This window comes from Micromys minutus (assembly GCF_963924665.1).
Source record: "Micromys minutus genome assembly, chromosome: 1".
Taxonomy (NCBI): domain Eukaryota; kingdom Metazoa; phylum Chordata; class Mammalia; order Rodentia; family Muridae; genus Micromys; species Micromys minutus.
The window spans coordinates 123,604,162-123,631,487 of NC_137969.1; the positions used below are offsets into that span (position 1 = coordinate 123,604,162).

Below are 27,326 nucleotides of genomic sequence, written 5' to 3' on the forward strand. Positions count from 1 at the left end.
TTTAAAAGCAGTTGCCAAACTAAACACTGCTGTGGTAGCAGGGACGAAATGCCCAGCAGCAAGAGGAACTGTGGCCCAGTGCGAGAGATGGCGGGCAGGTGGGGCGATGGCGGGCTCCACCCGAGGCTTCCCGACACTAGAGATTTCCTAGGTCAGTCTTCCCAGACCTTAGATCACGCACCAAGAAATACCCCTTTCAACATCATACTGAAAGGTGCTCTGACAACAGTGCTTGGTCACTGTGGAGTTGATTTCTCAAGTTTACAACAAGCATGTGACCAGGGCATTCCAGACAGAGCTGACAGTTCATCACAGTACACGTCTTATCCAGACCCTGCAGTACAGGAAGCAGATGTTGCCGTTTGCACATCTGGAGCAAGTGGCAAAAGCCCTTGGGGGAGGTATGTCATTGCCAATAACTTGGCTCTAGGCGGTTTTCCCTTCTTTATACAAAACAGGAAAGTCAGTCTTGTTCCTGCTCACATGTCAACTGACCTGGAGTTTAACCAAACGGATAAGCCCGCACCTTAGGCAAGTCCTGAAGTTAATGAGATGCCAGAACTGAAGACTGAAAAAGCTGAATTAGGACTGATGCATCACACGATGAGAAACTTCAACACATGCAGTGGAAAGTTTAACACAATATATGCAACCCTCTATCAAGGACCAGCTCTTCCATTTCCTGACCCCAATCTCACAGAGAACTTGGGAGGTGCAGCTGTACGGTTACTCACAAATGATTTAAATAAACTCTTCCTTAAAGCTACACTTGATATGGAAGGTGATGTAGGCTGAACAGCACAGGCTTAGTCAACTAAATCGAACAGCAGCCTATGCAGAATGACAATTAGAAGCTTTTTTGACAAGGGCTTAACCCAGGGCATGATGCTACCCAGTTAGTGCTGAGATCGGAGCCTTTAAAGAGGTGGAGGAGGAACTCAGGCCACTTCACGGGGACCTTCTGATTCCTTATATTAAGGCTCTAAAGCTCCCCGGTCATGAGACTTGTTCCTGCTAACGTTACAAACGTATGTAAAGTTGCAGACTCAGGGAAGAGAAAACTCAATGGCTTGTTTAAAGACTACAAGACAACCAAGGAAAGTGTGTCCAAGCTTACTGAGCAAACTCAGTGAGGTTAAGCAGGCAGTACATAAACCGCCAAAGAGAGGGAGGGCCGGGACTCAGCAGTGTGCATAAACAGCAATAAGAAGTCTTCAGTGCCATAGATGTGGATTTTAACAAGATGACAGTGCCCCAGACCAGCAAGAAGTTATCAACATTAATGCTACCCTAGATGTTACTCGGAGACAGTTTTCATAGTAAAGGAAACATCATCCCTTTCTCTTGGACAGCCAAAGACACTGGTCTTGGGTCAGCTGTAAATGACAGCACATTTCCTCCTTTAATTTCTTTTACTTCTAAACTGTTCAGCTGGTTTGGTCAAAATCTGACACTAAACACTGAATATAGAGGATGTGTGATTTATTTTGACAAAGCTGGCATCCCATGAAGTCCTTTTCAAATATACACTCAGTCTGAATTTCTATCCCATTTTCAAAGTCTTTGCTGTGTTTGTAGATGGCATTCATAATCTTTATAAATGCTGCCCATTTAGCTTTTGGTTCTAGAAAGAACACAGTAACCTTGAATCGTTGACTAAAGCCAGTCGTCTCCCCATGTCCAAAGTTTAATCTTCATCAGTAACGACCATAGCAGCCCTGTAGCGTTTACTAGGAAGCAGTTCTTAGGGCATCGTTAACCTCGCCCGGGGATTCCACAAACTAGGCAGGGAAGCAGAACAGTGACTCAGAGCTGAGACTGTGGAGGGATTGTGGGAAAAGGAGAGGCATAGCTAGATGGGGTAATTTCACCCGAGACAATGGGAAACAGACGTTTTAGATATGCTAAGCCTTCACTCAGTCCAAAAAAGGCCTCAAACTTCAGAGAAATCACCCAGAAGCCATTGCATAGTTGTCAGAATGGCACTGAAGCTACATGTCTATGATACCAGACCCTTGGCCGACAGCAGGTGCTGCGTTCATGCCCTGTGTCTGATCTACAAAACAGCTAGCTCGTAGAGGTTCCCAGGGAACCCACCACCCTGGCATTGTGTCAACAAAGTATGACTTAAGGCTACGGAAGCTGTGTGTTAGGAACTTCTGAAATGAGGCATTTGAAAATGGTTTTGAATCTTTGGATGTTTCCTAAAGACAGACCGAGAATCTCCTGCTTGTAAAGCACAGCAATGAGCTCGCCTTTCTGACTGACACAGTGAGTTTGTCTGTAACAAAACAGAACAGTCGCTGCCTTCCACTTGCGCGCTCTCTATAGACACGGCCTCTATTCTGGCTTCTTCTCATCAGAGTTAAACAGAAGCGTGCAGTCTCACCTAGCTCGTGTCTTTGCTGAGAACTCTGAAATCAAGTCTTAGGAAATCGAAGGACAGCTACTCTTATTGAAGAAAATGTGTGTTGCTTGTCTTCCCTTCCCCCACGTGCAGGAACACTAACTGAACCTTCCTTGGAGACCAGCTCTGCGCAGGAGGCCAGGCTTCCCTGAAGATCTGGGACTGGAGACATCCTCAATGTCTAGCTAGTACTAACTTCATGTCAACTGTACATTTCCCTCTGTGATATAACATACCCCAAATCTATTGCAGGTGCTAGAGATTTGCCCCCAGAATCCTAAAGTGGACTCCTATTTGGGAACTGTGGCAGTAGGTCAAGAGTTTTAAGTTCGAGAATGTGTAAAGTGTGACGGAATAACATGCTTTGGACTCTAAGTGACAAGGGAGTGGACATTCACAACTGGAGCTCTGAACAAAGAAACCAAAACACCACTGCTCCTGTGGGACGACTCTGTCCGCTAGTCCCCAGATCCGTCCTGTGAACTCTTGTTGAAGACCTCATCTTGGGAAACCTGGTGATCCATCCCTTCATAAAATGAGCCACCGTTGTGCAGGAAAGTCCCCACTGCCCGCCCCTGTCGGGCATGACCTACGGCATCGCTGAACACTTTGTTTATCTGCTCCTCCGAGGGCATCCACCAGTCAGGGTTTGAGGTACAGTGCATCCTAATGAATTCTGTGGGAAGAGAAACAACAGTAAAAAAGAGAGAGAAAACAGCTGGTTTTTTGGCAGATGTTAGGAAGGCAGTTTAACCTACAGCAGAGGCACTATCAGAAAAGTCCCATGGAGATCCAGAGCAATGCAATGAAGGTGCCACTCACTACACCCAACCTATCCCATGCCAGTGTTCTCATGTGCAAGATCAAAGCCACCTGCAATCTCTAGGGAATATTCGCTGTTGAGAAGAAAGTGTCTACCCCAAGTGTCTTTACCCAGCTTTTTACATGGGCCATCTGAACTCAGACCCCCAAGTTTGCATTCTCTTTACTGAGAATCATTTCCCCAAAAGGGATGGAGCTGCTCTAGTTTTTAATCACACAAATAAGAAGCCCAAGCTTCTGCATCTTTGTGATCAACTCCACCACCTTTGATGATGGTGGGGAATAAGAGGCATTGTGGTCAACTAGCTAAGTAAGATAGACTCTAGAAATTTCCATTAAGTCTAGTCATGCTGGAACTTTGGACCGGTCCACAGCACTGACACTGCTGAATGCTTGTATTCCTGTGGAGTGGGCTTCCCCAGACCTGGTCACTTGCACAAGAATTATCTAGGATGGCTGAGAACCATGCATGCACCAAGCCTCCCATGGCTGCTGAACTTGAATCTGTGGGCGGAGCTAAAGAAGCCTCGCTGCTCCTCTCCAGGCAGCAGGGCTGACAGAGTTCAAGTGTCTAGGGGAAGGCTACATCCTGGGTGAGGTGAGTAGAGACCCGAGATACCAATGTATTTATAGTAAGTAAACTGTGACTTTCTCACTAGGAACATTACGATGCCTATCCAGACCAAGTCAACATGTCAATAATCCTGCTGCTGTGTCTGCTGCTGGATGCTCCAGGGTGGTGTTCTGGGGGCCTCCTCATGTTTCTACTTGTCTGTGTTTGTTGAAGCTGCTCCATCACCTGCTAGTTCCCCAACCTCTGCCTGACCCACAACTGACCAAAGAAATTACCTAAAATATCAATGAACTGTGCTACCTAAGTAGAAGCTCAGTGTTGAACACAGTAGCCTTTTTTTTTTTTAAACCTAAAGCCTGCTTCAGGTATGCTCTGTAAGTATTCCTAACAAGCTGGGTGGAGGCCCATGGAAGCAAGATACTTTTTATCAACTACAGAACAGCACATATTCTCCGTGATGAGCATCTCCCTATTCTCCAGTTCTGCTGAATGTGGCCTTCTCTGGCAACAAAGAAAATCTGAACTGGAAGCGTGAAACATGAGGTGCTATGCGATGCCTTTGGACATTACTCGAGAACGAGGCTAAAGCAACAAACCATTTACAGAGCTTCTCAATACCAAGTAGATGGGCCACATGAAGCTTAGAAAGTCTTGGTGCAAAAATTAAAGAAAAAAAAAAAATACAGTAAGGGCTGAAGTTGTGTGGGGAGCCACAGCCAATGCGGTGAAATGGGATCACGGATGGTGACACTGAGGGGAAGGATGCGGTACCTCGGAGGCACGTGACTTTAACTGGATCCAGAGGGCGTCTTTCAGGACCTGTCTCTCCTGACTGCACTGACCTTTTCCTTTTCCCAAGGCCGCATGAGTACTTAAGCTCATCGGTGGTGAAAACAAATCTGATGAGGTACCGCAGGAGCCGCCTTCCGTCTTTCTTGGAGGAGTTCACAGCCTCGTCCCACTGTTTGCTCGTTATGTACACAGGATAGTTGTTCAGCAGCTGCTTGCTTCCCTGAAACAGGAAAACATCTTCTCATTGCCTGCCGAGCCAGCCAGCCAGCAGCCAGAGCCATCTCCATTTCAAAGGCAAACATGCTTTTTAACCAGGTGGCTATGCTGACAATGAACTGGGCACTGAAGAGCACACGTAATTGCTCACACTCAGAACGGGCACTTTTCAAATTACATTTGCATTTTCTATAACAAGAGCCAATGAGGTATAATGAACACCTTTGGAAGAGGAGCTATTTATAACCTGCATTTTAACAGGTAGGTTAAAATGTGTCAAGATCCAATGACAGGGAACACTATTTAAATGTAACCTGTAACTTTCCCCTTCAGTCTATTAACTATGCAAAAATGACTTTGAAGCCTGTGATCAAACAGGTCTCTTCGTCCTTAGGAGACAGCCCCTTAGAGAAGTGGCCCAGCTGGCTACTTTAATAAGCGCCTAACACATGGCTGTCATTGTGTTACTGTGAAAACATGCAAAGACTGGATTTGAGAGGAGAAAACTAAAAAAAGCAAAGCAACTCTTCTCTAACAGTAGCTTCTGCAAACACCTGTGTTAACCCCCAACCCCCCCAAAAAAACAAAAAACAAAAAAAAAAAAACTGCTCTTAAGTCTCACTTTCCTAGTGTATGACTGCTGCACAATCCCCAAGCTAAACAGCTGCGGTGGGGCTAATTACGGGACTTGTGTAACGTTCATCAGCCATGTTTAGTCAATCGCACCCACGCAGCCATTACTTTAGCTCTGCTGTCCATAAAATTCTATAGTCCAGGACAAATTAATTAACCCACGATCTCAGTTTTAATGTACTTCCTCAGTAATTAAGGTGTACAAAATGAGAGAGAGAGAGAGAGAGAGAGAGAGAGAGAGAGAGAGAGAGAGAGAGAGAGAGAGAGAGGAACTCATTCAGTTTTACAACTCTGGAAATTTATTACAGGTTATAAATCTGGCACTGTTTGGGTCTGACAGGGTTTTATTTCAAAAAGTGCTTGCTTATTTAACCATGGAGAAGGAATTGTTGTGAGAGTCAGCAGGACTGAACAGCACACACAGAAGCTAACTACTTGTGCACCCACACTTCTAGAAGGTGACAATGTGACTTGGTTTCCTTTAAGGAAAGGAGCTGAGGTTATGGGTTATGCACTGAATTTAGAGACAGGCTAGGCTTGAACACAGAACTGGGTTCTATGTCTGACTAACTTGAGAAAGCTACCCGAACTTGTTAGGAGGAAAGTTCAAAACAAAGGGAGCCATACCACACTGGCCTTGTGTAGGCCACAGATGGAGGCTTACAAAGCCCTTGGCTCTGGGATCTTGTGCATGTGTGTGGTAAGACATCAGCAGGAGCCCAGGCTCCACGGGTCCTTTCAGCCCAGCTGTCCGTGAGTGGGAGGTGCCGAGAGTGCAATGTGCATGCAGTGCTGAGCAAGTCCTGAGCAGTGCACGGAGGGAGGATGGACACATGATTCCTAAGGGAAATGGTGGTGAGCTGTGTGGCTGATGCAGACGGGAAAATAATGCTTGTCACACACATAGAGGAAGGGAGGGGCTCAGTGGATCTCAGGCAGTGGGTGGAGCTTGAGGTGTGTGTGTGGGGGCTGGGGGGACTGCAAACTGGCTCGGAACCACTCACTCTAAAGCGTGTTTGCAGAAGCCCTTTATTAGCAGCTGCACTATTACCTGAACAGTTAATGGGAAGCAGAGATGGGCCTGGGTTGAATTCAGGTGACAGCTCAGAACTATTTGTAATTCTAGCCCCAGGGCTTGGGGGAACCAGGTAAACAAATGGTCCACATACATATATGCAAACAAAACACCCATTAACAAACAAAACAATACAAAACAAAGCAAAGCATCCAGTTATAAAGTTGGGCCATGGGTTTCAGCCTGGGAGGGACTATCTCAACTTCAGCTCTTTACAGTCAAAACAGGACCAAGATTCCATATTCATCAAACTCGAGGGGTCACATCTGCAATCCCAGCATTGGACAGTTTTGAGTACAGAGCAAGACCAGTTTTGGTTAAGGTGTCCGTCCATCCCACTACAAAAATCCTACTCCAGAGGCCTCTTTGACCTCTGAGGGTACTGTATGAACACAGTGCACAGACACATATGTAGGCACAACATCCGCATATGAAAACTAAAAACAAAGGTTAAAAAAACGAATGTTTTCTTACAGCCCTTGTTACCAGCCTCAGAGGAAAACTGTACAGCTATTTCTGAACCGCTTATTTTCTCAATACTAAATGATAATAATAGCAATAGTAATAGAACAATGCCTGTTTCACTGGTTTGGGTGCTTACCTGCAAGGAAAGGTTATGGCTCGATCTACCAAGGCTGTATCCTTTCCAAGAGTCATAGGTCCAAATGGGGGGATTGGGAGGAACGCTGAGTTTCTCACCAGTCCATTAATATTGAGCTATGCCGCTAGACTGTTTCAAAATGAGGGTGTTCATGACTAGGGGGCTGGCAATCCACAAGACAAGTACTTTTTCAAATTTTTGAGAAAATCATAGAAAAGTCCTGCACAATTCCAAACCACAGCAGCTCAACATAAAACATGGGTCTCATAAAATGCAGAATTACCATTTGGAAGTAATTTTCATCAAGAAACAGAAGAAGAAAGAGAACCAGTAATTTATATCCCCAAACACAACTCAGAATGCCCTGTGGGTTACAGATGAGAGTTACAATCCTGTGTTAGCATAGCTAAGAGAAGTGTGATAAATAATAAAAATGAGAAAATTGTCAGGTTCGTGAAATGACAATAAAAACTGTATGGTACTAGTGATGATGACAGGCAGTAAAGTTTAAACAGACACATCCAAGGAAAAACAGGCTGTCCCATCCCTAAGTCTTTGTGTGGGGCTGAGTGCAGTTTATGCCTGGGCATGGAGGCATAACTCCATGGTAGGGTTTTCTTTAACTGACTCTCCACCTCTTTTTTCCCCTTGGAGAAAGGGTCTCACTTTGTTGGCCTGTTGTCCTGGAAATCACTATGTAGACCAGGCTACCCTCTAAGTCACAGAGATTCTCCTGCCTTTGCCTCCTGAGTGCTGGGATTGAAGGCTTAAAGGCATACCCTGCCCCCATGCCTAGTCTCTCTCTCAGTGACCCTGGAGCTCTTAGGTTGGGTGCTGACTAAAGGTTAGCCAGTCTGTCCCTGCCTCCCTAGCGCTGGGGTTCCAGCGGAAGGCCACCATGAGCCACACTTGCTTTCCTGTGGGTCCAGGTATCCAAGCAAGTCCTTGCTCGCACTTTATCAGCTGAACCTTCCTCCCAGGCTCTTTCTATTTTGGGGGTGCTGATTACATATTTCAATTAGCCACAAACAGGTTAGTAACCCTATCCTATTGTCTACAGAAACACTGTAAACAGCCCTCACTGTCTTCAAAGACTTGCAGCCAAATGGCAGATTTATAAGTTGGCCAATTTTGGTTTCAACTCACAATGTGCTACAATGAGCACAGGTTTCAGTCACTGCCCGGGGGAAGTTCTCATTTCATTTGTGTATGACCCATAGAGTGTGACGTTAACAACTGTGGCCCTCAGTTATGAAATTTAATTTAGGTTTAATCCTTAATTTACAAAGATAACTTTTGCACTGTGCAAAGTAGAGAGAGGTTACAAAGTGCGAAGGGTGACCAGAGAGGAGACAATTAACAGGAGCTCCTGCCTGGAGTTGGTGCCGTCTGTACAGAAGGAAAAGTCGGGGACAGGCTGGGTGTCCTGTATACAGAACGAGGAGGCCTTGGGCTCCCACAGACAGCCCGAGCAATGACTAGTGCTGTGGAACCCACTGTGGGGACCATTTAGCCTTCATAGAGAGAAGGAAGGAGTGGGAAGAAGAGGAGGAAGAGGAAAAAGAGAAAAAGGAGGAAGGGGAGGAGGGAGCAGGAGGAAGAGCAGCATAAGTCAACTGAGACAGCAAACAGCGAGAGGGAAGTAGCTCAGGATGGATGGATAAAGGGAGCCATGGGGGAGAGAGATGGAGGGATCAGGCTGGAAAGAGTTCCCAGACACCCAGGAAAGGAAGGGCAGATGGGGAGGGGGTGGGGGGTGGGCGTGCTTCCTGAACATCACTTGACAGCTGAGGGTAGGGATATTCTAAGGGTGGAAAGGCAATGGAAGGAAGAGTGCAGTGCGTGCAGACAGACCAGTCTCACACATGTCTGTCACTCGGAAAGCATGACTGAGAACCTTCTCCCAAGAGGCACTAGGGTGCTAAGGGGATAAGCAGAGTTTAGGAGCCGTGTGGCATGGGAGTGCTTCCTGAGGGTGTCTTGGGAGCTCACTGTGGTGGATGGAGGAAGCACAGTAATTTCGGGAGACTCAAAGTCACGTTCTAAAGTCTTCAAAACACGAGAATCCTTCTCCACAGAACATGTGCCCACAGTAACAGACCCACAAAGTTCCCACAGTCAGCAGGCAGTGCCTGACGCAAATTCTACCTGCAAGCCTGCACCCCTCTTCCCGAAGGCCCACTCTTACCTCGGTGGGCTGGTCGGCGGGCTGCGGCAGGAGCTGGTTGTGGTGCAGTAGCACTGTCTTTAGGTAATCTAGGACGGTCTGGCAGGGCACTGTGAGGAGTAAGGGCAACGGTACACATCAGCTAGCTTTCAACAAGACGACAAAACCCAAGAAGTTACTTGCATTGATACCTGCTAGGAAAGGAAATCAGTTTCTCTAGTGGAGTATCACTGGGTCTATCAACTACACTCCAGGGCAGGCTCCATGCCTAGGAGTAGCTGCCAAAACAACACAAACTCCATGTCTTTTTAAAATCTCTTTCTATCTCATTTCGCTTGGTTTTTATCTTATTGGTCTTTTGCTTGCTTATTCTGATTTTTATTTGATTGAGTGTCCCTGGGAATTTGAGTGCACATATTTGAGGTAGGAAAGTTCACAGAGGAATTAGGAGACGGAAAGTATCAGTATATATTGCATAAAAATTTTTAATTAAAAAAAGTAGCTGGGAGTGGTGTCGCACACCTTTGATCCCAGCGTTTAGGAGGCAGAGGCAGATGGATCTCTGAGTACAAGGCCAGCCTGGTCTACAGAACTGTTCCAAGACAGCCAAAGCTACACAGAGAAACCCTGTCTGGAAACAAAACAAAAAAAGTATTCGGGAGGGAAAATGTCTCGTGACCCTAATTTCACCAACCAACTAAAAGTTCAACCCACTTTGTTGATGCAGTGCTGGGAATGTCTCTGGCTTTGAGTATTCACTGGCAGAAGAGCAAAAGAGTCCCTCATGGTGGCGTGCATCAGTTCTGGAGAGATGGAGGCTCAAGGATGCTGAGATCCAGGCCAGCCTGGGCTATAGACCAGAATCCTTTTTCTCTTTCTTTCTAAGGCAGCAAAGCTGAGAAAGAATTGGGCAGGTCCTTGACACATGTATGGTACCACCCTGGATTTGGCATGGGAACTGCAGTAAAATTTGCAAGCTTTCATTGACTAATTGGGTTTTGAACGAACCTCCCTTGACCCATATTTTGCTTTGAGATTATGGAATTTTAAATTTAAGCACAGAAATATTTACAAGGCAATTTTAAAAATTAAAAAGCTGGGCTGGAGAGATGGCTCGGTGGTTAAGAGCACTGACTGTTCTTCCAGAGGTCCTGAGTTTAAATCCCAGCAACCACATGGTGGCTCACAACCATCTGTAATGGGATCTGATGCCCTCTTCTGGTGTGACTGAAGACAGAGACAGTGTACTCACATAAAACAAACAAATAGAAGAGTCTGTCTACCTTTGATGATGTTGATATGTACATTGAAGAGACGGGGAAGAAGCTGGTGTTGCCCACAAAGACTTAGCTCAGCTGTGGGATTATAGCAGGTATCATTTTACTCCGTTACTGTCCATGGTGAGTATCTTTTATTTTAAATTCAAACTGTTCTCAAATCTGACATTTTCTAGAGTCAACATGATGTAACAAATGGAAAATTCCGTACCTGACCTCATGGTGGTTGTGGTTAAAGCACAGGCACATTACATTTCTCGTAAAAGTAAACTTAACTGAATTATACTGTACATATTACATATATATGAAATATGAATACATGGCATGTTTAGACTTAAGCCTCACTCCCAAGACATCTCAGAATGCATATGCAAATATCCTTGAGTTCAAAATGGGGAAAACAGTAAAACAGTTCTGGTCTCAAGTATTTTAGGTAAGAGAAAAACTAACTTAACAGCCACTGAAGGCTGTCTAGAAACCACCAAAATAGTTGTTGTTCCTTGCCTGAGACACCCAGGGTTGGTTATGCAGACATTTAGGCTGCATGTGGAGCAAACGCTAACCAGGCCAGCTGAGGTGTCCTTGGAAGAAGAGGGCAATGAATGTCTATCTTCCAGCGTCCAGAACTAAAGGTTAAGTGGGTCTTGTGTACTGATACTGAAGACAAAGCCGAAGGCCAGGAAGACTTGGGGTGTGCTCACAATTAACCAACTACTGGAGAGGTAGCTCGGATTAAGAGCACTTGCAGAGGACCCAGGTATGGGGCTTACAACTGCTGTTAACTCTAGCTCTAGGGGACTCAATGCCTTCCTCTGCTCTCTACAGGCACCCGTGCTGCACACAAACACAAATACACGCATATTTTAAACGTAAAACTCTGAAATGACCTTTGGACTTCCCTCCCTTCCGGGTTTCCCCTTGTCATCTCCCCAGAGTCCTCCAGGCATTCGTATAGGGTTGTGCAGGGTAACTCTTGGCCTGCACATTTGTGGACACTTGCCTACAGTTACACAGGGAAGTAGTAGAATAAAGGGAAATGTCTTCTGTAGGAACAAAACAAAACAACAAACCCTTAGTCAATCTTGAAAACGGAGACTGGTGAGCTCAAGCAGGGATAAACCATGCCATTTGCGCTGTCAGGCCAGCCCAGGAGCAAGGAAGGCCACAGCCAGAAATAATGGAAAACCACCTGCTCCTTTATTCTGATAATTACCCTTTACAAGCAACAGGGAACATGTCACTTGCAGATAGGGACCAGTGCACCCTGCAAAGTTCTGTTCATTTCAGGTTGCCATGTTCCTATGGCCTCTAAAGAGAGGGAAGACAGGCCTCTCCCAGAGGCCTTACAGACCTGCATGCTCCCTTGAGCACAATGAGAGTTTAGCTAAAGCACTGATGGAGAGCCTGTGGCCCACTGGCAGGTTTCCTTTGTTCCTGGCTCATCCTGCTGATACAGTGAGAAGATAAACGAGGAAGAGAAATACAAACACTTCTGCTGAAAGGAGAGACTGTGTGTAGGTGCACATCTGAAATTCCAGAATTTGAGGAAAGGATCCATACAATTTCAAGGTAACATCTTGTTCCATATAAAACCACCAAGAAAGGGGCTGGAGAGATGGCTCGGCGGTTATGAGCATTGGCTGCTCTTCTAGAGGTCCTGAGTTCAACTCCCAGCAACCATATGGTGACTCACAACCATCTGTGATGGGATCTGATGCCCTCTTCTGGTGTGTCTGAAAACAGCTACAATGCACAGAGAAAGAAAACGGCTCACAAAAGAATCCAAGATGTATATAGTGTTGCTAGCCTTCCTCCCTCTAAGGAACATGGCACCATGAATGCTCATCACATAATCTGAAGAAGAAAAAAGTAGAGACAGAAGATCTGGGACAAGAGCAAAGATACTCCTAGTATCCAAGGCTGCTTTATCTCAGAGGGAAAACAGCTAAATACAGACTAGCAGTTGTACAGTAACTGTTGGCTATGAGCTGACTTTGACATTCCCTATGTGGTCTGAGCTTCTGTTATCATGCTTGTAAAACTGGGATAATGACCCACCACACAGTTACTGTGAGGACCAACTGAAGTAATGCATGAGAAACAGACGCAATGCATCCTGGGTGCTTACAGGATTTTAAAAGTAGCAGTCTAGTGAATTTCTCAGAGGCCCCGGAACTTGGCTGCCACCTCAGTGCCTGCATAGCATTGAGGTCAAGCAGTTCCCTTATCTGGTTCTTCTTCCAAAGAAACTGTTACAGTTTTGATTTTCCCATATTAAGGAAGAGTGGGTCCTTCAGCTAACAATTTTAGGTGTGCTGGCATTATTTAGTAGCCCAGGTTGGTCTGGAGCTCACCATCCTTTTGCTTCAGCTGCCTGAATGACTGGACTCCTGGCTGATGCTACCACACCCAGCTGAAGTCTTAATCAGTTATCTCTGCTCCTCAAGCACTGTTTTATCTACCTTGCTAGCCAATGCCTTCAAACTCCTCAAAGTATTACTCAATCCTTTTATAGGAATGTTGACTTTTTTTTATATTGCTGACAATCCCTGCTGTCTGTTGTGTTCAATAATCTTCAAGTAGCCTAATCATATTGTCTCTCCAACGTAAAATAAGTTCCTGAATAGAAATACCTTAAATCAAATGAGCAGCTAAAGCATCAGTCTCCTACAGTCACATGGTTGGAGCTTGGATAGACAGAGAGGCGACAGGCTTCGTTTCTGCCCTCAAGCACCACATATGACCCTTCACCTTATCACCAGGTAACAACGGCTTGAAAACGACTTTAACAGAAGTATGCCAGGTGTGTGCAGGGACATTGGGAAGGATCTGTCAGGGGCCTTGCCTGAACTGGACACGGAGGAATGCACAGGAGTTTCTCAAGAAGAGGGTGGAATGTTTCGGTAGTGGAAAGAACAGGGGTTAGGACAAATGTCTGCTTGCCCACAAGTCACAACTGTCTACACTTCTGACTTGGTGTCCAAGTTGTAACCCTCCACCTGAGGTCAGTTCTTAATGTCACCGTAGTTGTATTGTTGGTCACCAAAGAAGTAGCCGATGAGTTGGTGTACTGTAGGCACAGGTATAGTGGTGTGTGCCCTGTAATCTCAGCCTTGTGAGAAACAGGCAGGAGGACTAGGAGTCACCTTCAGCTAGACAGGTAGTCACAGAACCCTATCTCCCCAAACAGGACCCCAGGAAAGTGAGGACTTTTCTGTGACAAGGGAACCCAAATCTTGAGGCTCTGTGGCCCCGTTCTGAAGTCAGACACTGCTTATAATTTGGGGGATCCTTCAAGTCTCTGTATTGCTAGGCACACAAGAGTTGAGCTCTCATTTTATCCTTTCTTGGTTAACATGGGGTCCCATTATGTATCCCACGAGGGTCTTGGACTCCTTCCTGCCTCAGCCTTTTTAGTACTGGATTATGGACTTGATCTACATACAGCAGAAACCATTTTCTTCTCTTTTAAGATTTATTTTATGTGTGTGAGTGGTTTGCCTGCATGTGTGTGCCTGGTGCCTGTGGAGGTCAGAAGATACTGGACCCCCTGGAATTAGACTTAGAGATGTTTCTGGGCCACCATGTGGGTTCTGGGAACTGAACCCGGGTCCTATGGAAGAGAGCCATGTCTCTAGCCTCAGGAACAATTCCTCTTCAAGGTGATACTAAGTGTTCATGGGAAGATTTACTGAATTTATCACTTCCATATTCCTATAATATTGTTAACTTTATTTTAAGGAAGGATTAGAATGGACAAATTATTACCAGCAGCCAAAGCTACCAATAGCAAGGAACACAAGTCTATAGATGCAGCTACTCAGGGGCTTTTGTACAAAGGCCCTCTTCCCCAAACTGGTCATATTTATTTACCTGCCTGGCCTTAGATAATGACACTGTGGGACCCGAGGGGTTAGCTCCCTTATCTGTAGCTTGGTGAGTCACGATTCTCTCTAGGATTCTGTATTTGCAAGTCTTCGTGCCTGCTAAGGTATGCTTGGAACTCCCCAAACCGGAACTTTTGCAAGCCATTTGCAGACTTGTGCAGAGTACTTTGGAATTTGAGTCTCCTGACAAATGTCCCAGCTGTGATTACCTTGTTTCAGTTCTTATGCTGGGAACAAGTGTCCCTGTCATGGTCTATTTAGGGTTGTTCCCTATATTTCTGTTGGGATCTCACTATTAAAATGGCTCTCCACTGTAGTGCCCAGAGCACAAGAGAAATGAGGTTACATACTAACCAGTTGAAGGCACTGTACAGGAGGCTCTAGGAGGGCCTGCGCTTTGCACGTCTGCTACAAGTAATACCAAAGTGCTCCCAACTCATCGGCTACTTCTTTGGTGACCAACAATACAACTACGGTGACATTAAGAACTGACCTCAGGTGGAGGGTTACAACTTGGACACCAAGTCAGAAGTGCACTACAGAGCTCTCCATCTATAACTGCCCTCCCATCTATTAGGTGCCGACTTCCCTGTCCGTAGGTGAGAGGAAATAGATGACTGATGTGGACAAGAGCACCAAGTGTTCTAACTCTGAGCCACCTCTCTATCCGGGAATGGAATGCTCAAAACAAACAAAAGTCTGAAAACTTATACCTTCCACACAACTCAACCACCAAGTCATAGACTTCAACTAACAAAAACTACAGAGAAGACCTAAATATAACACCAGAAACTATACAGATCCTACCAGCTCAGTCAATAAAACGTTTTCCTTACAGACATTAGGACCTGGCTCCAGCCCCAGCATCCATGTAAATGGCTGGGTGTGGTGATGAAAGCCAGTTCCCCTGGGGGGGGGTTCTAAGTTTCCCCAGCCTAGCCTAAGTGTGAGCTACAGGCCAGTAAGAGATCCTCTCCCTTTCCCTGTCCCCACCCCTCCACAGAACACAGAGAAGAGCCAGCACAGCAGGGCACACATTCAGAAGACATTGGCAAAGAAAACAAAACTCAGACCCACTTTCCATCACGGCCTGGTGATGGCGTCCACAGTTGGGGAGAATGACCTCTGCCCGGCACACAAAGATTATGGAGTTTTCTAAAGCTAAGCACAGCACTACTGTATTGGCACACAGATTATGGAGGTTTCTAAAGCTAAGCACAGCACTACTGTATGACTGGGAATCTCCTTCTTGGAAGATATTCAAGTAAAATCACCACCTTGTGAGGACACCGCCCTCGGAGTTTACTGTGGCCCGGGAGACATGGCTTTCCGAGGACGGCAGACAGGGAAAAGGGAGTGTCCAGTGGAGTATTAGTTCTAAGAGCTCATCATCTGTCACGAGTGACTGAGCTGGGGGACAGGACGATACTGTCTGATCTATTTTCTTTAAATTTTATTGTGTTTACCTTCATGTATGTGTCTCACGTGTGTTTCTGGTGCCCAGATCCCCTGACTTGGGAGTTAGAGTTGTGACCTGCCATGTGGGTTCTGAGAACTGAACCTGGGTCCTCTGTAAGAGCAGCAACTGCTCTTCACTGAGGAGCCCTCGCCAGGCAGGCTCATCCATCCTATGTGTGAGATCTTAAAAAAAAGAAATCAAATATGCAGAGGATGAAAATACACAGCTAGGCATGCTAGCACATACCTTTAACCCCAGCACTCCTCAGGCAGAAGCAGGCAGATCTCTGTGAGTTCAAGACCAGCCAGGGCTACACAGTAAGACCCTGTCTCAGCAAATATGTTAATTTACAAATTGTCTTCTGTATATTTGGTACTTACAAATGTAAAGGGACTGTAATTGGTATACACTGTGATCTTAAAGACATGTTTTTAAGCTCAGGGGGGCTAGTGCCTGGCTAGCATGCTTGAAGGGTTGATTCTCCAGCATCACATACACTGGGTAGAGGAGCAGAGAGCTCTATAACCACTCCCCAGTACACGAGAGGCACGAAGAAGGAGTTCAAGGCTATTACCAGCTACACAGTGAACCAGCAGCCAGCCCGAAAACCACAGAGATATAAAAAGTAAAACCCAAACAAACACCCCTCCCACAGCCACAGATTTCCTTATTTTATGGACTTTGTATTAAAAAGTAATTGTAATAGACAACCGAGATTTTTCAGTTATTTCTTCTGAGAAGTGCATAAGGGTGGGTATGGTTTGCACTCCTTGGAATGTCAGATTATTATGGGATTTTGTATCTATTCCCATGAGCATGCTTAATTACAGTGACTATGAGCTCACTAGATGAACCTCATCTGACATCCTCTCCCTTGAGAAACTGCACCCAGCACTCTTCCTGACAACCTCCCAACACTTCATATTCCTGATCGATCATTCATTCATTCATTCATTTACTGTAGCTTGTTTAAAAACTTTATTTATGTATTTTATGCACACAATCGCTCTGTTTGCATGTATGCTTATATGCCAGAAGAAGGCATAATCAGATCCCATCTAAGATGGCTGAGAGCCACCATGTGGTTGCAAACTCAACCTCTGGAAGAGCAGCCAGTGTTCTTAACCACTGAGCCATCTTTCCAGCCCACATAGCTCCTTAAGCTTGTTTTCACCTCTTATCAAAAAATTAAAAGAAGAAATTGGACAAACTTCCAAATGTCTAACGTGATGACCTGGTACAAAAGGAAGAGTGCCAATGTGAGTTCCTCAGAGCTGTCTCCATCTGAAAGGACCTCTGAGCACCTACAGCTTCTGGCTGGCCACACTTCCCCAGCAATACATAACCCTGGGGGAAGGCCCTCCCCAGCCTATTTTGAGTTAGCTCTAACATCTTCCCTTACCCTATGACCACCCAACCGAAGCACTTTTCCTTGCAGGCTGACAGGCTTACCCTCTTTGATTCCCTTCTGTTCCAGGTACAAAGGCTCTTCAGGGAAGAAGATGAAGCCCCTGTGCTCCTGGCAATGCCTTCAGGAGAACCTTAAGACACTTGGGTTACAACCTTCCTTATTCCATCTGCTGACTTCTGGATGCTGCCTGCTCCTCCTCCTCTGCTTCCAGTGGCTATTAAAGCAGCAGGAGCCTGGTGGCCAGCAGCACCTAGCCTGGCTGAACCCTGGGCATGCCTGTGGGGATGCACTGAGCGGCTTGTGCCGCTGTCTGCAGCCACCCACGACACTATTTTCTGCCCCCTTAGAAAAAGGAGGGCTGAGAGGAAGACATGCTGGAGGCAAACTTAGGAGTGAGTGGAGCCTAGCTGCTGGCCGGCAGGTATAAAATCAGAGTTAGCTGTGACCACCTCTTCCCAACTGGGAGAGACAAGGAACAGTATGGTACCTTACAGCTTCCTGGGTTCTACCAGGATGTTTCCTGTAGGCATGACAGCTTGGCTTGGAAGAACATCCTAACTCCCCTGACCCCAGATTTACTTCTCTTGTTTCTCCTTCCAAGAGGAAAACACTGAGCCAGACTATAATGTTCTGAGCCAAATTTCAGCTCCATTTGCAGAAGTCTAAGGAAAGATGGAAAACAGCTTAATTTTTAATTTGGCTCTCTCTCTCTCTCTCTCTCTCTCTCTCTCTCTCTCTCTGTGTGTGTGTGTGTGTGTGTGTGTGTGTTTGAGAGAGGTTTCATGGAACTCATGCTGGCCTCAGATTTCTGTAGCAGAGGATGGTCTTGAACTCCTGATCCTCTTGGCTCCACATCCCAAGTTCTGATACTACAGATATGGGACACCAAACCTGGCTCTGGCTGGGCAAATCCTAATAGCCATTTCTGGTTTTCTGTCCTATGCGTCTTAGCAGAGGCTTTCTTCTCCCGTTCTTCATTTCGAGATGAGCTACCATTTATATGGCACACTGGCACACACATCCACACACACCAGGCTTAAACAGAACATATAATTTCTATCTATATATCTTAGCAGTCATAAAAATTCAGAAATTTTATATTTTGAACATATGAATATAGCTATTTTAGTATATAGTTAACTGTAAATGTGCAGATTGTGGGGATGTGGCCCTGACTTTATCATCTTTGGGGGGGTCACATGACTAAAACAGCTCGGAGATCTTGTTCTAGCTAATAATTCTGGTGTCAGTGTAAGTCACACACACAGGAACGAACTCAAAGATACAAGTAAAACTAGTACTTTTCTTTTTTCCAAAGCTTTTAAATGATTTATATTTCATGTGCACCAGTGTTACCTACATTTTTATCTGTATGAGGGTGTTGGATCTCCTGACACTGGAGTTATAGACAGTTGTGGGCTGCCATGTGGATGCTGGGATTTGAACTCAGGACCTCTGGAAGAGCAGCCAGCGCTCTTAACCGCTGAGCCATCTCTCCAGCCCCATGAACTTTGTTAATAGCAAAGAAACAAAAACTCATGTCTTATCCTAAGAAATGTCCAACTCTGATACTCTGAAAGTGGAGGATGTTAAGGAGGACTGCCTCATCCCAGGAGGACAAATAGTTCAGGACCAGCTTAATAAATGATTTATCTCTGATCCAATGTGGAGATTAACTTTGTGCAGGGGGACCGCATGCTGAAGTGATCTCACGCTGAAATTCAGCAAAGGGGGCAGGGAAAGTGGTGGACAGAACAGATCATGTTCTTTGTTTAGTACTGAACCCTGCTAATGCAAAGATGGTTTTGTTTTCATTTGTACCTGGGGACGCAGATGCCATATTTAAATACAGACCACTTTTAAAGGGCTCTCAGACTCATAGCAGTTAATGCACATCAGTGTAAGGTATCACGAACAGGAATTACTTACAAACCAACAGAGACAAGTTGGCTTGTCCTGGACGTCCTGCCAGAGCTATGCAAGCAAGGACATCTCACACATCATGCTGTTTCAAATTTTCAACATCCTGGCCCCACCACCCCATCACTAAGCTGCACCCATGTAGGCACAGAGGCAGATTTGAGCCAACTGCAGACTGGAACTGTCTTCATGCAGTGTGAACCCACCCATACCTGGGATGCTCTCTAATTTTCTTCTGAGCTCTTCATTTTCTTGTTGCAGGGAGATAACCTCCTGCTCCAGCTCCTGGCACCGAGGGCAGTAGCCTTCTTCTTCCTCTTCCTCCTCCTCCTCTGGCAGGGTGGAGGAGGATGGGTGACCGTGGGACTCAGACGTTGCTGGGGAGGTCCAGCCACCTAACGTGTGCACTGGGGAGGCTGAGAGAGGGTCCACATCAGCCAGGTGGCCGTACTCACTGACTGATGAGGTGTTTGGAGTTGGGAAGCTCCCCGAGAGCAGATAATTTTGGAGAGAGTCAGTGAACACTCTCAGAAAGGCAGAAGTTTGTTGTTTTCTTTGCATATATTGCATTTCTATGTCTATGTTGTCAGAAGTCTGACTTTGGACCCCTTTTACAATATGACACTGGTCCTGTCTTTCATTATAACTTGAACCTTCCTGCTTGACGCAAGAAATCATGGATTGAGAGTGGTTGGAGTCCAGCAGCTTTCCTCCACAGTTCAGGAGACTAAGAACACGACTGCACTGTTGGGCAAAGGCATCCAAGATCATCCGGCTCTCTGGAATGGAATTAGAGAGACATCAGTGACCAACAGCCAGGCATGGAAGAAAGGTCCTCCACTTTCAGCTTAACCTTATAATACAGAAGGCCCAGTGAAGCCCCCACAGAAATGACACACAGCTCCCTGTTGCTCTGTGGCTGGCCCTTTATTCTGAGAAAAGCCTGGGAAACCATATAAAGATATTCCTCTCTGGCCTGCACAGGTCTGAACTCACACCTTTGGCTTCATTAATATCCTTACTCTAATGAATCGAGCCATCTACCGCAGACTCGATTCCTCATTGATAGGAGGCCTTACTGCAATCATTACTGCTATTTCTGGAGTGCCCTCTTGCCCTTGCTATTCATCAGCTGATACAATCCCTGCCACAACCACGCCGCTCCCAGATGCACACTGGGGCAGAGAGATAAGTCCTTTTGAAGAGCTCACTAGAAACCTAAGGTAACACAGAGGGCTCTACAGGCAAAGGATGAGCATGAAGCAAAATTGTCACTAACACCTGGGCCCAACAGCCTTCCTAATCTGGAATCCTTGTCAAGGACAGCGTTTAGAGACTCAGCAGCTCTGTCTCAGAGGCTGTAAACATTCTAGGCCTAGATTAGATTGTATGGAGGCTAGAAGCTTCCAGAACTGGACCTATATAGCGGAAGGATATTTTATACTTCCAAATTCTGAAAGCATTATTTAGTGTGGTCCTAAGTCATCTTAAATATGACTAAAATTGGCTCTCTTCCCACTCACCACCATGTAGAAACAGACCTCACTAGTACAGAGTGACATTTTTTGGGGTGCGTTCGGCAGGAGGAGGCTGCCTCACACTTCTTCTTCCCTTTAAGAGATAGATTTATGGGAACAGACAAAACACTGGATAACCCAGGTGCCAGAAACTCTTAATTTATGACAAAAATGTAGCTAGCTACTGCTTTCTCTGAACACTGGCTATATACTTATGTTTTATTTGGTCTAGGAAAGAAAAAAAATAGTGAATGAGGTCTTCTTTGGGGTAGAGATGACAAGCGAGACCACGAGTGTCCATGAGCTGTGCTACAGAAGTATCGGCCCAGCCACGCAGGAGACCAAACAGGAGGATCATTTACACCTAGGAGTTGGAGGCCAGCCTGGGCAGCAGTGAGGCCCCTTCTCAGAAAGCATGGTGGTGGTTAAGGGTGAGGGTGGGGTTGGGGGACAATGACACAAGGCAGAGACACACTGAACTTTTGTCTAAAACTCAATGTCTAAGCATGGTTCTCTTCTTAGTGTATTTCCCTGAAGCAGGTAATGGGGAAGAGGATGAGCCTAGCCTAAGCAGTGAGACCTTGTCTAAAACAAGGTAAAGGCTGGAGAGATAGCTTCTAGGTGAAGAGCTTGCTGTATAAGCCTGGTTCAATTACAAATAGAAGACATAAAGAAATCCCAGCGGTGCCCCCAACATAAAGAAGTATCCATTCCCTAAGTCTGTACCATACTGGGGAATTCTGAGCCCGACCTCCCTCTGTCCAGGAGAAGATTGTATTTGGATGGGAGACTTGGGTGATTACAGGGTCTCAATTACCCACTGGGAGATAGGGAGACAGACCAATTGGTAAAGTGGTTGTGACACACACACACACACACACACACACACACACACACACCACACGGCTGGACAGATAGCTTCTATGTGAAGAGCTTGCTGTACCAGCATGGGGATGTGAGTTCCATTCCAAACACCTATATAAAGACAGGGAGGCAACAAACGCCTATAATCCCAGCACCTGGCACGTAGAGACAGGAAACTACCTGGGGCTTGCTGATTAGCCAGTATAGCTAACCAACCAGCTCCAGTGAGGGACCCTGTCTCAAGAAAATGGGGTGACTGTCTGTACAAAAACTGCCTGACTTAAAAAGCTATTGGCAGTTGATTGCTCATGGAGAATGCTTTGTACGAAGTCTTACAGATCCGTGGGTGCCATTTCTTTATTGGCCTCGGAAGCAAACAGTTGAACCTCACACGTAGAGAGGTGTTTCATTCTTGCTATTTTACTTCCTTGTTTTTGTTCTTTTATTAGTAAAATCAAAGGATGGTATTGATTGGGGATGTTCACCTCTATCACAAGATTCATTCAGTTTAATCCTATAATCCCACACAAGACCTTACCTGTAGTTACTGTTTGCATTTTAATCATTATGGCCCCAATTGATTTACAGCTCTTACACCTTTACTGTAACCTTGACAAAAGGGATGAATACAAAAAGAATGGCTAAAACTGAACCTTCTAGAGAGAGCTGCTCAAATACATTTGTTCACTACCCTACAAAACACTGAGCAGTTTTAATCATATTGATGAATCACATTACGCATAGATTTTTTAAGGGGAAAAAAATCTGACTTAGGGACAAGCGTGATTTGTTTTCTTAATTGAAGGATAAACTCATAACATGCTGAGAAAAAATCATTATGTAATATACTACATCATGAAGATAATCTATTAAAGTGCACTCAGGAAACCAGAGGAAAGCGATAATCACAGAAGAGTTTTTGCCTGCAGATTTAAAAAGGCAGATTTTTAAAAGACTCTGAATTTGCTCTCAGAACCAATCTATAGAAAAATAGCAACTGTAAACGGTTAAGGTTGAATTTTCCCTTTTCAAACCCTGACGTATCTGGGCAGTATATTTTAACACCACATACTGCTCTCGGGGGAAGGGGCCTCTTGTTTCATATGCACCACAACCAGCAATACTTCCAACTTCTGGACAGATCTACAGTCAGAAATGCAGGAGCTGTGTAGTCCTTGACCTACTAAGACATGGAGAAAAGTTCTGTTCCCTACGAATCCACCTGGATGTCTGCCGATCCATGAGTCTTAACTGAGCAAGCGTAAACAGAGTTTTCATTTTCTTAACTTTTTCTTCGTTTTTACAAATCTCTTGTCACAGAGTGCCTCACACTCAGGAAGTATAAAGTCAGCAGTCTACAAACAGACTTTTAAAGACTGCCTATCCCTCAACGTTAATAAATCACAATTCCAAAGCCCTCTGGATGACCACTTAGTATGCTTCACAGTGTGGCCTCCTGGGAGATTATAGCATGCTGTGAACTGTGCCCCCCCACCTCCCAATTCTAAAGTCATGATTATTATTATTTAATTAAGATTTCCATTTCTTGAGATTCTTCTGCATGTGTGGTTTTAATCCATCCTAAACTGATGAGTGCCTGTCAGGAGGACGGGAACCAGGTTATCACACACATCCTCTTCTCTCCTCTAGCGGCCTTCTTTGTAGGGAAAGCTGTGCACAGAATGTGCCCATCACAGCCAATCCCTCAGAGAATTCCGTCTCTGCGAGGGAGATCACAGTACTGAAGATTAGTGGTAACCTTTTGATTTTAGCTCAGCCAAGGGTAAAATACATTAATATTAAAAACGTAGAAGCAGAAAAATTTTAGTGACCTATTCTGTATCCACGCATTACATCTACCAAAGGACTTCCAACTAGTTCAAAATAGAGGGCTCCCTTAAAGTGTTAACCTCTTTTCAAGAGGATTTCATGGTATGGGTAGAGGAGACAGAAGTTAAAAAATTAGATTGTCTTGGCAAACAGCACCATCTTCTTATAAATCAACGAAGGATGCTTTAAAAAAAAAAAAAGCCAACCATTTTTTTTTCCATGATGGCAAACATCAACACAGCAAAACAGAATGCAATTTTTCTAAATAAATAAATCAATGATGTGTCAGAAATTAACAGATGAGTTAATATACTCGGTGCTATCAAAAGCAGGTGGCGCTTCCTAATATTCATCCTGCTCAGTCAATCCCTGAATATTTTCTGGACCATCGGTATATAAAATAGGATGCTGCTATTTGTGATGGCAAACAAAAGCAATCATGCCTGCCAAGCACATACTATAACAGGCAGCATTTCAGCTCCGCTAGACAGAAAGTAATTAGAATGCTTTTAATGTCCAAAAGAATGATGCTGATAGGCTGCCACAGATGTGTAGATTTATGAATATTTATATGGTGGTTTATGGCTGACACTTTTATCAGTTGAAGAAGATAAAATATCTGCCTGACTCAAAAGCTTGACAGTCAGGTTAATAAAATCTCATTAAAGAGAATGACCTATGCAATTATATAGGATTTATTGTAATTCATTTTTGATTGTACTCTGCTTAAAGATGCAATTTCCCATTTCCTGATGCCAAATTTAGGCTGCATATCAAGATCTACGTGGGCTTTAACTCTAAGCCTCCCACAGAGGAAAAATGTGCTTTTTAAAACCATGGTGTATTACCCCTTTTAAGGGAAATCATACTCTTCATGAAATTTTATAAGAATGTTAAGAAAAATTTATTTTTAATCACATATTTCTTCTCTTGAAGGCTTGTAGCATTTAATGGCAAACAAGACTCACTCCAACCCTTTCATCTCTTCAGCATATTTACGCTGGACAGTCAGCACAATTGCAATTGTTCTGCTGAGAGAAGACAACAGGCAGAGCCCCACCTGCCCCGCCCCCACGTGTTTAAAAGGCCCTGGTGAGCACACAAGCTCATTGGCTTAAAGTGGCACCATTAGCTCCTCAAAGAACCAATCAGCTCTTTATGTGGCTGTCCCTCCGATGGCTACTCACATGGCTGTGCCTGTTGAGAGATGGTCTGTCCATTAGTGATTAATATCACCTTAATTTTACGGCTTCCCCCTCTGCCTCCAGAACATTCTGTGACACATAGAAGAAACCTACTATCCAATTCCCATCTTTCCAACACCACTGGGCAGGCATCCAGCCCCACACTCCCATCCTATTGATCTTACCCTGAAGACCTCACTAACAAAGTCCAACAACAACAACAACAACAACAACAACAACAAAACCCAAACCAAAAGAACCCCACTGCCCCCCCATACACACATAATTAAAGCCCCAACCAGAACAACCTTGAAAGCTTGAGAAAACTGGTAATAATAAAAAAGCAAGCTCCTTCCTATCCTTCGATTCAGCAACAAAGGCTTCTAACTTGTGACGGGGACAAACTAAAATAGGACACTACAAAAAAACACCAAGGGGAGGAGAAAATAAGCCCCTCAGAATTCCAAGTGAAGGAAAGAATGGAGAAACTTCCAGAAGAAGAGCAAGAAGAGCAGCCATGGCGAGGGTGGTAAGAAACTGCGGCTGGGAGGAATAACCCAGTGACAGTCGAAGAGCAGTCTATGAATGCACGTGGTAAGGAGGGGTAGACTGTAGTGCTCTGGAGGAAGTCAAAGGCTGACCTGCAGCAGCTTGAAAGAAGTGCTTGATCAAGGGCTGAACCAGGCAGATACGGGGTTTGTCCCTAAAGGTTTGGCTGGAACCGACATTATACAAGAGTCCAAAACGGGTAAAGGGAAAAGGATTCACGCTGCTGACAAGCAACATAAAAAACCACCAAGCAGAGGTAACAGGAACAGTCAAGAAGTAGGAGTGTCCCCAAATAATGAATGAGTTCCAAGCCAGTCTGAACTACAGCAAGGCCCTGTTTCAAAACCAAAAGCCAACAGAACACGAAAGCAGAGGAGAGCCTAACAATGAATATACAAACATAATGGGCTATGAGGGCAAAGGCAACGGAGGCAAAAAAAAAAAAAAAAAAAAAAAAAAAAAAAAAAAAAATCACCATAGAAATAGTAAGGAAGCTCATGTAAGAACTCCAACTCAGAATCTCTAACATCTCCAAATTGGGGTTATGCATTGGGGAATACAACAAAAACAAGTCTTCACTATAACCTGTAATTAGATTTTCCTTCTCCAAACCAATCCTTCACATGTCAAAATATTGACAAACAGCACAGCTCTTAGCATAGGCATCTATAACTCCTCCAGAGACAATGCCCATCTATTGTCACTAGGGAAAAAAAAAAAATCCAACGCAAAGTCTCAGACAATCTGAATCTGGGAGGCTCTTAGATGCACTGAAAGGCCTGAGAAGGGACTTTAGTTCTGATGAGCCCATAAACGTGGCTGTGTGTCCTGGAGCAGAGACTGTGCAGGCCTTGCTCAGGGCTCGCTCGCATTCCCTAGAGGAGATACAATCTTGACCTCTGGTTGGTGCTCCCTTGGAATTCACTGACATAGAAACCAGGGCCGGGTGGGTGGGGATTTTAACTCTGCTCCACGGAGGGACCCCTGGTCCAAACCAAAAGCCTTCAGTCCCCACGCCGCAACCCAGAGCAGCAGAACCACGGCTAAAGCTAGGGGGGGCTGCGCGCCATGGCCACCGGAGCGCACAGAGGACAAGAAACCCAGAGACCCCAGGAGGAGCCCTAGTGGCCCAGGACTGCCCAATCCGGGCGGGGATCTTCCAAGGGGTGAAGGGCAAAGATCTGTGAGGCAAAGATCCTCCGAGAAGGCTAAGCAGGCGGTGGGCGGGAAAGGGAAGTGTGGCGCGTGTGTGTTGTGTGTGTGTGTGGGTGGGGGGGTAAAAAGTGAAGTGGCGGGGAATAAAATGGGCGTCTCCTCAGAGTGGCCTCAGTCCGCTGTCCGGGGCCGGTCCCCTTCCCCAGCTCCCCGCCCAGGGCCTGCGATCTCCGCAAGCCCTCCGGCCGCTCGCCCGCACGCAGCAGCCACCTGTTAGGGCGCGCGCGCCGTCGGAAGCCCGAGCCACCGCGGCGCCGGGAATCTTCCAGAAGTTACTGCTGCCCGGGCGCAGCAAGCTCCCGAGGCCCACGGGGATCCCTCCCATCCCCGGCGCACAGCCCTTCCCCGGACCCCCGCGCTCCCCCCACGCCACCCCGCGAGCTCCGCAAAGTTGCGGCCCGGAGTCTGTTACCTGCGCTGAGCTCCAGGCCGGCGCCGTCGCTACCCGCGCCGCTGCTGCCCGCGCCGCTGGCCGGGCCAGGGCCGTACCTGACGACGGCGGCGAAGGACGACGACGACGAGGCGGCGGGGGCCGCGAGCGGCGGCGGCGGCAGCGGCGGCGGCGCCGGAGTCCTCGGGTGGCCCGGGGGCGCGGCGGGCGTGCAGGACGGCGACGACGACGAGGCGGCGGCGGCGGCGGGGGCCCGGCCTGAGGCGGCCGGGTAGGACGGCTGCGTCGGGAACGGCGGCGGCTCGCTGCTGCTGATGGGCACGGCGGCGAGCGAGGCGAAGGGCGGCGGCGGCGGCGGCGGCGGCAGCGGGGACGGCCGCGCGGGCGACAGCTCTAGCAGAGAGGGTCTGTCGTAGCGCTTGGCCAGCGCCGGCCGCCGGCTGGGGAACGTCTTGAGGACGCTGTAGGGGCCGCGCTGCTTGTAGATGCGGGGCGCGCTGGGCCCCTCCTCCGCCGCCTGCATCTCGGGCTCCAT

General features: G+C 46.2%; 1 protein-coding gene across 1 annotated transcript; it reads right to left on the bottom strand.

Annotated features, from left to right (window-relative positions):
* Nucleotides 1-2,865: 2,865 nt before the first annotated feature.
* On the bottom strand, nt 2,866-27,326 carry BEND4 (BEN domain containing 4; the record flags this gene model as incomplete). The annotated part of the gene is made up of 5 exons (XM_080925410.1): nt 2,866-3,083; nt 4,575-4,815; nt 9,309-9,397; nt 19,454-20,020; nt 26,813-27,326. The coding sequence occupies 5 exons, from the start codon at nt 27,324-27,326 to the stop codon at nt 2,866-2,868; spliced, it is 1,629 nt and encodes a 542-aa protein (XP_080781536.1).